The following is a 12,578-nucleotide window of genomic DNA, read 5'->3' as shown; positions in this document are numbered from 1 at the left end:
CCCTAAAGGTTGAGGATTCCATTACTTCTAAGCCTCATTGATACATAAGCTTTTCTGTCATGACACAAACCTCTACTCCACTATCGATGTACATTTTTCGAATCCGTTGACCTTTGATTTGAGCCTCCACTAAAGGCACTATATCTTTGAGGCCATATGCCTTGATTGCACTAACCATTTTACCTTGCCTTGCCCTTGTGCTTACCATTTTCGTCGTAGCTTTGGAGAGGCATGAAGTAGTTGTGGCTAAGTAATTTTTGGCCCTTGAGAGCTCACATCTGCTATCAGATGATAAGATTGTATCTGAGAACCCAAAGGGAAGTCGGAGATATCAATTTTAGACCTAGTTCGAGTCTTTCTCTTCTTCCCTTCATCTCAAGGTGCCCGTGATATACTTGCCTCATTGATTGCTTCCTTGCTTGTCTCAGTTTGGACATGTACCCGCTTGATAGGCATGGTCTCTACTACATCTACATTCATCTTACCTCTCACTATTTCTTCTTGGAGCCTTCTATCCCTGACCACCTCCTCTATTTTTATGACATTAACATTTGGTTGAACAGCAGGGATTTCAGCTTGAACATAAGGTGGTTGTAAAATTGCAGGTCGTGATTGCTCTTGCTCTTGAGTCCTAGCACGAGGAGGGCTTACTTGTTGTCGAGGACCTTTGGCAGGGTGATCATATCTTCTAGGATGAGGACAATTGTACATGTCATGTCCATTTTCTCCATAGTTATAACACAACATCTCCCTTGCTTGTTGCTGCATTTGTGGTCAATTCCCACCATTCCCCTCGATAAGTTTTCTTGTACCTTGCACAAGATTCACTCTCAAACCCTCTAGTTGATTAGTAAGATTGTTTATTTGTTGGATCATGTCTTCTTGACCTCTAACAAGGCCTAGTGCATTAGATACATTTGGGGGAACTTGAGAGGCCTCCATAGTTGTGATGTTGTTTCCCAAAACTGCTTGGCTAGCTTGGGCTTGGTAGAGAATCTTTTGATTCTTTTCCCTAGCGATTCTCAAAGCATCTTCAAAAGTGTTTGGAAATTTCACATTTACCTTCTCCCTGAGCAAGGGGTACAAACCGATCATTTTGAAGGCAGTTTGGAGCTCTCTCACCAAGATTCAGTGAGTCTGACCACTGCCCCCAAAGCTTCAAAAACCCTTCCTCATAAGTTGCATAACCATAAGGATCACTTTGATGGAGGGCCAAAAGCCGTTGCCATAACTCTTCAGCTGAGTTAGTTTGTTGAAATCTCTGCAAGAAAGCTGCATTCAATCCCTCCAATTCAGCTCTTTGGGCCGGATTTAGAGTTTGGAATCACATTCTAGCTTCTTCCTTGACCACCAAAGGAAAAGCCCTCAACTTTAATGCTTTATTATCCCTCCCAGAGACAATGAAGGCCATCTCAAGGTTGTCCAAAAAATCCACTGCATTTTTCCCATTGCACCCAAAGAAGCTTGGAAATGCTATGTTGCCTTAGTAGAGTACAAAGATAAACACGTCTAGACTCAAGTTGTATTTTATGAGGGGAAGGATGAATGGGTTCACAGATGCATTGATTTCAGCAAGACATCTAGGCCCCAGTATGCTTCTAATAATGCCTTGGAATCTAAGCTTTGTGCTGGCTACAATATGCACAGTTTGCATAGCAAGATGTTGGATTGGTCCATACAACTCGCGGTGATTCATGAGAAACTATTATAATAAAATAAAGACATGTACATTGAAGGATGCATTGTAGTCTAGCATTGGGAAGATTATAGGTTCTGGTGATACAAGAATCTCTCTTAATCTTTCAGCCCCAAAGTACATGACAAGACGCTACTAGAACTTGGATGTTTTGTACAGAGTGGAAGGCGTAGAAATTCGGGCCATTATTATTATTCATAAGTGGAGACTACTTAAGGGAGTAGAGGGAATGCACTTTCTTGAATTATAAAGGATTTTTCCTAGAGTGTTTCTTTCTGGAACCCACCACCTTTGCTATACAGAGAATTTGCTCACTAGTGATTGTTCTTGCCTTAGTGTATCCATCCTCGACGACATATATTTCATAAGGTGTGATGGCCACCTTTTCAACCACACCCAACCTTCAAGCTAGCAACAGTTGAAGGTAGTCTCCACACTTTGCACCTCTAAAAACTCTACACCGTTCATGCATAGTTGTCCTCCTTTGATGTGGATTAGGCCAGAGAGAGAGAGAGAGGGATTTGATGATTTGGAGACGAGGACCTCCCGGAAGGGCCTTCACTTTGTTTGCAAAACACTCACCACAATTATGAGAATCTAGCAGTTGATGGCAACATGATTTTTTTCGTTGTGAGAGAATGGAATTCCTAAGGTGAACACCTTTTACCCGCATATGTGCCATCATCCGATAGACATACTTCCTTTCTTGGGCTTCCTTGGGAGACCATTGTGGGAGCCGTGGACTTCGACCAGCTTCAAAAAGAGTTGGTGAAGGCATTGGAGAAGAGCCACTTGGAGCACAACAATTTTGGTATGGCAGCCTCTATACTATGCCAAACTCCCTTCTTCCACAAAGTGAATGAGGTAAGGGCATCACCTAGTCATGGAAGAGCGGACTAGGAGGCTATGCAAGAGGGAGAGGAGCTTGTGAGGGAGAAGAGAGGAAAACTAAGAGAGAGAGAGAGAGAGAGAGAGAGAGAGAGAGAGAGAGATAGAGAGAGAGAGAGAGAGAGAGAGAGAGAACTACAAAAAATAGATGAATCAATAAAACTTAAGAGGGCACAAGAGATGGAGAACCCTTAAGATATAACCAATATACACAATATGGACACCAATAGTATGGGCTTATTACACTGTAGAGCATGCATAAGCTGATGAGAGAGAATGGGGAAGGCTCAATAGGGTTGAAGGCCTCTTGGCTCTCTCTTGCAAATTACAAAGGAGAATGCCTCTTTATATAAGCCTTGAGGGTGTTTAGGGAGGAGGTTAAGATAGAATAGGAATTAACACCACCAAAGCTGCATTAAGGCAATTTCACCAATGTGGAAGCTCCATCTAGATGTTTTGTTGACCAATTTTGCACTTAATCAAGTTCCATCATAGGTTAGTTGTCTCCATTCTCCCCCCCATAGCTTGAGTCCAAGAGCTCTCCTATAAAAAAATATAGAGAATCTTCATAAAATAAGATCATATCTAGCAATAATGGAGAGAGAATAGTGAGAATTCATACATTACTACTACAATTAAGGATGATTTGAGGGTCATTTAGGAGGGGAATTCTAATGGTTTATTAGCTTGAGAGAGAGGAGAAGAGAGGGGAAAGGGTTGGGAGTCTAATGAATGATATTTTATGGAAGTGTTAAGTGTGGGAAAGAAAGTGTGGGTGTGTATAAAATTGGGAGGTGGTCTCCACCGCCGTTGGAAAACGTTGGCGTCCACCATTTTGGCCATATCTCCCGACTCCTAGCTCTAAAAAAGTATAAAAAAATACCAGCCAAAACTTCAACTCATGTGCTGCAACTTTTATGTTGAAAAGTTTTTTTGGATCGGAGTGGAAGTATTTTTAAAAAATCTTACAAAATCATGTGCTTGATTTTTCTTCCACTAATGCTTCCAAGAAGGGTTCCATTTGTTTGAATTATCATAAGGCTCCAAAGCCATGACATTATGAGCCTCACATGCCCTTTTGATGGCTCCAAATCCATTTCATGTCATTTCTTTTCACATTACACATTTTCCCTTCATCTTTCTCCATTGATCTTTACTCTTCACCCCCCCTTGGTAAACCGGTCCATGAAATATTTCCATCCAATGTTTTCTTGGATTTCCCAAGAGGTTGTTCCCACCCTTTTCTTTATTTCAAATCTCCAAATGTACAAAAAATCAACAAAGTGTTAGACAAATATGTTTTTGTGTTTTTCTTGGATCAATACTAATTACAATACTTATGTGGTGAGGGACTTACTTGAACTGTTGCACCAAAATACAATAGATGCAAGGAGAAGTCCACTCAAGAACACAAGAAGAGAGATGGAGGGAAAAAGGTTTTTCTTTCTATTCTCTCTTTCTTCTTTCTCACACAACACAATGTACACTAATGTACATAGGATACAACATAAAGGAAAGTGGCCTACTACATCAAATGGTGCATAACTATTTATAGTAACTACATATGATGCTAAAATTATGCTAGTTGTATGCATTCTTTTTTAGGCACAATGGAAAAATCCAAGCACCCAAAAGCATGAAAATGTGCAACAAAAAGCATTATCATCATGCAAAGTTTCATAATCTATAAATGCTTGCAAATCCTTAGTTAGATGTGTATTTAGTATCTCATTACACACATAATAATTCCAATAAAAGGTTAAAATTTACAGTATATTTCCTCTAAGCTACTCCACTTTTATATGGAGGGTGAGGTGGTAAAGCATATAGAGCATTGTTAACTATGGTACCATCTAGAATGTGTCATCAATTGTCGCAAGTTTCTCTTTGAGATATCTTCCATGTGCTCAAATTGCATCTATTTATACAAGTAGGCCACCCATGTCTACAAGTACACACAAGAGACAACCAAGAAGTAAGTGCATTCCAATATTCCTTTGGAAATTTTGCATATTTTTTTATTTTATAGATAGAGCTAATAATTCTGACTAGTGTCTCTATCTTATAACACCATTTAACTACCACATTGTTGCTAGATCTTTTAATTATCTAAAATGCACCATCAAATTTCTCAAGGTAAAATTGCAATGTATTCCCAAGGTTGTCTTCTTCCAACATGAGAATGACTATTGTATTAATGAAATGGGGCAAAGTATTGTAGAGATTGTATTTGATAACAATAACTACATATTTGCTAAGGGTGGAGACTAGAAACATGGCACTACAAAGACAACTATTGCAATATAGCAAAACATCTTGAAGATTGACAATAGTAGTGGTTGTTGTGGAGGTTTGTACAAAGCACACGAAATCCACTAGCAATTTTTGAGACATATATGTAAATCCACATTTTTTAAAACAACCAACAAGAACCTGCATCTACCTTCTTCATAAGTAGTACATCTCCATTGAGAGCTACCTACCTAGAATGGTATATCAATTTGATGTTGTTAACAAACAACCTTTGTGAATGAGGCTGTAGAGTTGGGTGGAATGGTGGATTGTATATGAATTGTTGGAAAAGTAGCAAGAACACAAAGCAATTGATGAGCAAGGTGAAGCTTAAAACTCTACTTTCAAAGACAATGAATAAGGAAAAGTACAATTGAGAAGGACACAGCCCTAAAATGAATGCACGTGGGAGTGTGTACAAGCCTAAGGGAAAGTACAATTGAGAAGGACACAACCCTAAAATGAATGTGAGTAGGAGTGTGTACATGCCCAAGGGGAAAACTCAAGTGGTCATAAGCTATCATAAGTGTTACACTCATCACCATAGTCTATGATACACCAAGCAAGCATACTAACTTATATATTTTATACAAGAGCTATGAAAATAAGTTGGCATGCAATATACATATATTATTTTCCAATTTTACCTTTGAGGCAAGGTGATTTTGTTGTGCTATCTGTATTAGAGGTGTGTTATCTATATGATAATTTAATTTCCCTAACACATGGTATGAGATCAAAGTTTAAACATGTAGAGACCAATACTTTGCATTTTGTTGGAATAAGAACCTTCCATGTATAAACGTTCCATATTACCATATATGTGGCTCATTGGCTACAAAGTCCAAGCATATTCATATCAATTTCCTAGTAGGTCTTCTTTTACAACAAAGCTCTTATTTGTCCTCATCAACATAGTACATATTATACAATGTGCCTTCCAACGCAATGTTTCAATTTTCATGGGTGATCTAGACAGATGGAAGTCATCCATAAATATTAAATGCACAAAATGTGAATTTGTAATGTATGCTTGGATTATTCGATAGTTTCTATCAAGTACTACTTAAACCTACTTAATCAAGGTTCCACTCATCAATCTATTAAACAAAGTCAAGAAGTTTTAGTGTGCTAATAACTTTTGTTTTCATGTGAAACTCTTGCATCTAATCTCTCATGTAGAAGCATATTGATCAAACATTCCATGTTTTCATGGGTGAACATGGATTAACATGTACAAGCATATTGATCAAACATTTCAATGTTTTCATGGGTAAACATGTATCAAGGTCATGTCACATTGACAAAAAGGTAGATAAATAGCATTAACCTAAGGTGTCATGTAATTCTACTTAAACATTTCGATCTATAAGTCAATATTTAAGTGTGCACAAGAGTCTCAAAGTGGTTTAAGGATAGATGAGAGAAAGATAAATTTTCTACTATATATTCTTTCTGCTTCATTATTCAAATAGTTACTTGAAGTTTGACAAACTAAGTATCCAAATGCGTGATTTTCTATGTGTATAAAGTTTTAAAATTTTGTGCTTCTCATGATAAAATCCATCAGGTACTTTAACTGAAAGACAATTTCTTTTCATCATGAAGTTTGTTAGGTGCTTTGAATTTTAAGTGAAATATAACTCTTGAGTATCCAAGCACAAAATCTAAATATAACCAAGATATCTCTTGTCAATCAAGGACCTCACAAAGTAGCCAACAAGCCATGGTGATGTCAAGATATCTCTTGTCAATTAAGAACCTCATAAAGTAGCCAATAAGTCATGGTGATATCATAATCCAAAAGGAACATATATCAATATTTTGACATTGTGCCTTACTAGCTATAAACTTAAGAATGCTTTTTGTGAGTGTAATGCATTGAAATCAATGAGTTTGAACCATTGGCTAACAAGACCTATGTGGCATTGCTTCTGATTGCTACAAATACAAGTCCTTGTGTATATTGTGGGTGGTGAGTTCCCATCAAGGCATAATGTCTCATTATTACCAACTTTTGTTGAGAACTGCATATGTGTGAAAGTGAAGTTATTTTTCCAGATTGAAGCTTCTTCTTCCTCTTGAAAAACTTTAAGCATTGCTTCAAGTCCTTCACCTTGGGCTGAAATAACCAATCGTGTTCCATCGAGGGTGATTTGTCCTTTAGAGTTGAGCCTCCATGTTGATTGTAAATTGCAAGATCCCAATGTTAATGCACTTGTCGAAATAACATTGATGCAAAGTCCCGTAGATGGATGAAAAATGACTTGATGTACTTCATTGCTAGTGTTGAGATCTATATCTGCTTGTAAAATAAAGTAGTAAATACAAGTTCTTGTAGAAGTAGTAAATATTAGTATCAACTCCATGCAAAAGCGAATTCTAATTGCTTAGATTGAATGCATAAGAAACCTCATAATCTCATGAGAGGATTTGAAGGGGGACTAGCATATGTGCAATGATCTCATTAGAGTCATGATGTTAAAATTTCACATCATGAAGAAAGGCTAGTGAGTCCATATTGTTATTGTTGTCAAAACAACATACAGAAGTATTTTCATAAATTTAAATTGAAATACATCTTTAAGTTAATAATGATAAATATCTTATTTATTTGAGATTTGGGGGCATGTAAAAGAAAATTGTATGTAGATACTTACAATAAATGGCATGAATAGTCATGTAAAATGATATCTTGCTTATTAGAACTTTTGCATAGAGAAGAAAGTTGTGTGCAAAGACTTGCAATGGTAATTATTAAAATTATTCCATTTATTCACAATTCTATTATGTTTATTGAGATACAATTGTTTTCCCCTTCAAGTAAGGTATGATAATGAATGTACTTATTTAAGTTATTTTGTCCACAAAGCATTGATGCAAAAACTAGGCCTAGTATAGGTAGAAGCCACAAGTTATTGTATGGTATTTCTACATTTTCAATTAAAATTCTATGCTTCTTTGATTAACTTTAAGAGTGTGTGTGAGGTTTAGATAACTCAAAATGTTCATCAAGATGGACGTGTTGTGCCCTAATAGCCCTATTTGTACTTTTTCAATACATGAGCAAAATCGTGTGCATGCATGCACTTGGCACGAGATCTATGCACACGATTTTATCCTCATACATGAAAATGTTGAATAAATTTTAACCATTGTGTATTCATAAACTTACATAGAGAAGTGTGACATAGAGATTCTAGTACTCTCAAGGCCTCAATTATCATCACCCTTAACCACCTCTTACAAGTTCATTTTCTTCTTCTTAGGCCACATGCAAATATAAAGGAGATCCTATTAGTAACCATTTTCATTATCCTCTAAATGTTTATTGGCCAATCCCACTTCCATTGTTCCTTCTACGATGTTGATAGTTTGAGAGTCAACCAACTACTAGTTGATGCCTATGTGGATAAGAAAACTTTGAATTACTTAACAATGTCCTAGCAAACAACCACAATATTGCATGACAAGAACTTGTACTTTAAAAGTATATTGGCATTGTATATCATTGACTTTTGTTAATGGTTTTCAAGAAGATACATTGTTGATGCTCTTTATCTTATTCTAGAGCTAATATATTGGTCATATAACTACATAGTCTATGCCCAAGCAAACTATTCTATTATATGCTTTGAGAATCCTTAAGATCAAGGCAATTTTTTCTTGCTTGCAACTTTTGAGAATGATTTTAAAGGTAGATTTAAGCATGTCTATTTTTTTTCGAAATGCAAATATCCTAATCAATGTAGTTATGCTATGTTCTATCATAGAGAGGCTAAAAGGGTGACTTGTTAATATGAAACTAGGTGGAGAGTAACGTAAAAGTATAAAACTAAGTGGAGAATCTTTATATGGAAGTTTGTGTCTCTTTGAGTTTGGGGGCACCCAAAGTTCTCACCTTGGATGAAAGGAGATTGCAAGGCTTGCAAGCGTTGTAATATTGAGGAGTTGCGTGGGGCATTCCATGCATGATTCATGAGGCCATATGTCTCATCTGCATCAACCTTGCCTTGTCTCAAGTAGTAGCTACCTTGGAGTGCCCAATATGCCCAATCAAAGTCTTCTTGGGCTAAGAAAGCCGAGAAGCAAGGCAAGAACCGATTATCATTGTCATGAGCACCTGATTGGTCAACCCCAAATTCACTTACAAAGAGAGGACCTGTAAAGGACTGGTTAGGTGTGGTGACAAATCCAGAGGCTCCCATGATTTGTTGCATGACAGCAGCACATTTGTGGTCTAAGTCATCCATGTAAGAGTCTCCATTTGTAAAGGAATACCTACATAAATGTGAATGCACATGTAGAACAAATTTTTAGAGATCTAAAACATGCACACCTTTAACTATTTGAACCATAAAAGCAAAAACTAAATATATTGAAGCTTGAAGGTTTCACTCATACACATGAACCCTAAGAAGTGTAAGCTAGAAAAAGAGAGACATATGGGATCATGATAAAAGTAGTCATTGAATATTCACTTTTCTTAAATCAATTGTCTATTATTGATAACAATAGCCCTTGAACTCGTGGTTCAAATTATGATATTTTGAATCATGTAATAAATTTAAAATTTTACAAGTTTTTTTCAAAGGTTCTAAATAGCAATGGTGTTGTGACAAGGTTGTGCAAAGTCCCAAAAAATTTATGCACTGTTAGCTTCAATTAAGCGGTCCACTTAGCCTTGAAATATGTTGATATCTTACTTTTCAAGAAAGAAGAGTTTATTTTAGAAAATTAAAGAAAAAGGGTGCTCTCTCTCTCTCTCTCTCTCTCTCTCTCTCTCTCTCTCTCTCTCTCTCTCGTGCAAAAAAAAGGGCAATGCTCTTGGGCACAATAGTGCACCCTTGTTTCTATTTCATTGTGGAAAATGCATACCCTATTTTGTGGTGGTCAATATTTACTATGTATCTATCTATGTGCTCCATATGAAATTTATTGATTCCTAGAAAAAGTTTAATAAATCTTCTTGAATGATGGTAAGTGATTACTCTCTTCCTATTCACACATAAACAGTACAACATACACTTTTTCGACCTGACTAGCTAGGCCTTTGTGTCTTGCTCTTTGAAGTTTGGTGAGGTTATTCCTTGTGTGCACAACTTATTGTTTTTGAAAAAGTGAAACGAGATCATATCAAAATCTTAATAGTGTAATGCTAAAGGTTGTCAACACATAGTAATGATGATCTCAAGTTTTCTATGCTTGTCATCATTTCTTTGATATCATATTTCTAACCCTTCTCTAAAGCTCATCACTGTGTATTATATGGACGCGCGCGTGCACGCACACACACACACACGTTTATCTCTTGGGTGAAAAAGATAAAACATGAGAGATAGTAACACACACACATACACGCATGTTTATCTCTTTGGCGTGGTGGGGGTTTACCTGTGGACTTCATAGACGATCTTGTTTTGGAGGGACTCGTTGAGAGGGCGGGAGGCGAGGAACTTGAGGTTCTGGGCGTAGCTGAGGCCGCCATGGATGACGAGGAGGTTGGGATTCTGCTGGTGGATGGCCTCCGCGCCCATCTGCATGAAGCGGTACCAGTCGGCGGCGTTCTGCGCGCGGCCGCGCAGCTCGTTGCGCAGGCTCATGGCCACCACGGCGGGGCTGTCGCGGGAGGCAGCGGCGGCGGCGCGCAGGCCGCTCAGCCACACCGCCGGGTCGAACTCGCGGTCGCCGAAGAAGCCTCCGCCGTCGTGCTCGCCGCAGCACCAGCCAGGGGCGCTGATCTGGTTGTCCAGGATCACCATCAGCCCGCGCGCGTCCAGCGCCGCCGCGACCGCGGCGAGCGCTCCCGGCGGCCGCAGCGCCAGGAAGGATGGGTTGTGCTTGGCGATGCCCGCCATGGCGCCCTGCAGGCCCAGCGCCGCCAGGGTGTCCCCCACCGTCCGGTTGGACAGCGACGCGTTGGTGTACATGTACGTCGCCCACGTCAGCCTCACGCAGTTGAAGCCCCACCTGGCCACCTGCCCCGCTATGCAGTCCACCGGCCTCTTGTCCAGCCCCTCCGCGAGCATCGGCTCCAAATGTGCCGCCCAATTCACGCACGCGAGCTTCACCCGCCCGCCCGTCGCCTCGTCCACTATCCACCTCGACCGCGTCGACAGCGGTAACCCACCACTATAGGGCACATTCATCACCGTTACCACTACCACCACCACCACTACCCTAGATAAGTTCCATCCTAATGCTCCCCTATTCATCTCTCGCCCCTCCATCATCCTAACCTCTCGTCCAATTTTAGGTTTGTATTGTAATCACTCAACCTTCACCTGTTCCAAGGCACACATCATTTTATATACAACACTTACTCTTCCATCACCTCTCAAAATACAAAGTGCTATATTACTATACAACACTTATAGAGGCCTCCCATCCTACACATAAGTTACTCAACATATAACAGAGGCAAAGCCCTCCCATCCTATGTGTATGTGTCCCATCATATATGACAAAAATGGAACAAGTATATGTTTAGCCAGATATACACCCTCCCATTCGATGCATATGCTACTTATAATACATGATAATAATGACATACTAGGTACGAATTCAACTAAATACACAAGTGGAATCAAACATGACAACTATTAAATGCAAGGTATAGTTTTAGCCAAATACACAGGTCAAATCAAATTGATATTTGCCATCGTGCTATATGCAATATCCAATTAACTCTACCAACTACGAGTTGCAGTACTCTACATGTTCCCTTTAGTACATAACTTTGGTTAAACTATCCTTAATTAATGAACTATCCTAGTCAATTTCACATAACACCCACCAACGAGAAAACTTAACAGATGACTTTGTTAAGATTTTCCTAAATAAGCAACTGAGATTAAACTACCATTTACGAACCAAACACCAACCACATTCCTTTATCCCAACATGCAAGCCAAGTCTGTTATGGTCAAACCTCCTTTATCAATGCCTTTGAAGTGTATTTACCTATGTAAAGGAAAGTGAGTTAAGTATGCCAATCATAAATATATTGGAAACCGTGTAAAGGAAACCAAATTATGTGTCAATAATGTGTGATGCTTTTAGCCCACTCCAAAACCCTCAACTAACCAACATCATTTTTTCATCATTGAACAATCAAAACGCAGAAGACTTGCTTTCATCTCAATCAAAACGCAAAGTACCTCTTTTCAAAAATTGTATAGTGGTATTCGTTTCATTGAAAAGTCTAGCCAACATTCTTCCATCTTGCTAAAGCACACAATATATGCATCACATACGTATGCATAAATCAAGCATAAATCAAGAATGTGGTATACTTTGAGTGACTTTGTAAGAAACTTCTAGGTGCTATCCTCAAATAAATGATGAAAAGAATGACACCCATGCGTCAAAATAGTGAGAGAATCATTAAAAGAGCATGCGCTTACGCATCATGATTCTCTATGCAAATCCACTTTCAAAATCTTTCAAATTATTCAAAATCTTTTAGATTTTTCTATGCTTTGTGAATCTCCCATGGCTACATGGATACTAGGTGTCACTTATGGTAGCAATTATGATTCACGTCAAAATGTTTGAGTCAAGTATAATATCCCATGGATACTAGGTATCACTTATATTAGCAATTTGCTTTCATGTCATTATTTCTAACTCAAGTATGTGAGATTTTTTATTTGAATGAATAAACCCTATTATGGGTTCAACAAATGGATTTTTTCAAGTA

At 38.4% G+C, this 12,578-nt stretch overlaps 1 protein-coding gene across 3 annotated transcripts; it reads right to left on the bottom strand.

Annotated features, from left to right (window-relative positions):
• Positions 1-6,591: 6,591 nt before the first annotated feature.
• Positions 6,592-12,072, bottom strand: LOC148028637 (glycosyl hydrolase 5 family protein-like). 3 transcript variants are annotated; one of them, XM_087687436.1, is made up of 4 exons: positions 12,037-12,072; positions 10,271-11,160; positions 8,778-9,157; positions 6,592-7,178 (listed from the first exon to the last, which is right to left on the bottom strand). In XM_087687436.1, exons 2-4 carry the CDS (start codon positions 11,107-11,109, stop codon positions 6,721-6,723), a joined length of 1,677 nt encoding a protein of 558 aa, XP_087543562.1. In that variant the 5' UTR covers positions 11,110-11,160; positions 12,037-12,072; the 3' UTR covers positions 6,592-6,720. The 3 variants fall into 3 exon arrangements, with proteins under 3 accessions (XP_087543562.1, XP_087543563.1, XP_087543561.1); XM_087687437.1 differs by lacking the exon at positions 12,037-12,072 and adding an exon at positions 11,739-11,755; XM_087687435.1 differs by lacking the exon at positions 12,037-12,072 and having other exon boundaries at positions 10,271-11,673.
• Between the last annotated feature and the right edge of the window lie 506 nt (positions 12,073-12,578).

This window comes from Lygodium microphyllum, chromosome 11, assembly GCF_053477565.2.
Source record: "Lygodium microphyllum isolate KBCC chromosome 11, Lygodium_microphyllum_v1.1.10, whole genome shotgun sequence".
Taxonomy (NCBI): Eukaryota; Viridiplantae; Streptophyta; class Polypodiopsida; order Schizaeales; family Lygodiaceae; genus Lygodium; species Lygodium microphyllum.
Note: the sequence above shows the minus strand (reverse complement) of the source record. Positions and strands in the feature narration are given on the sequence as shown.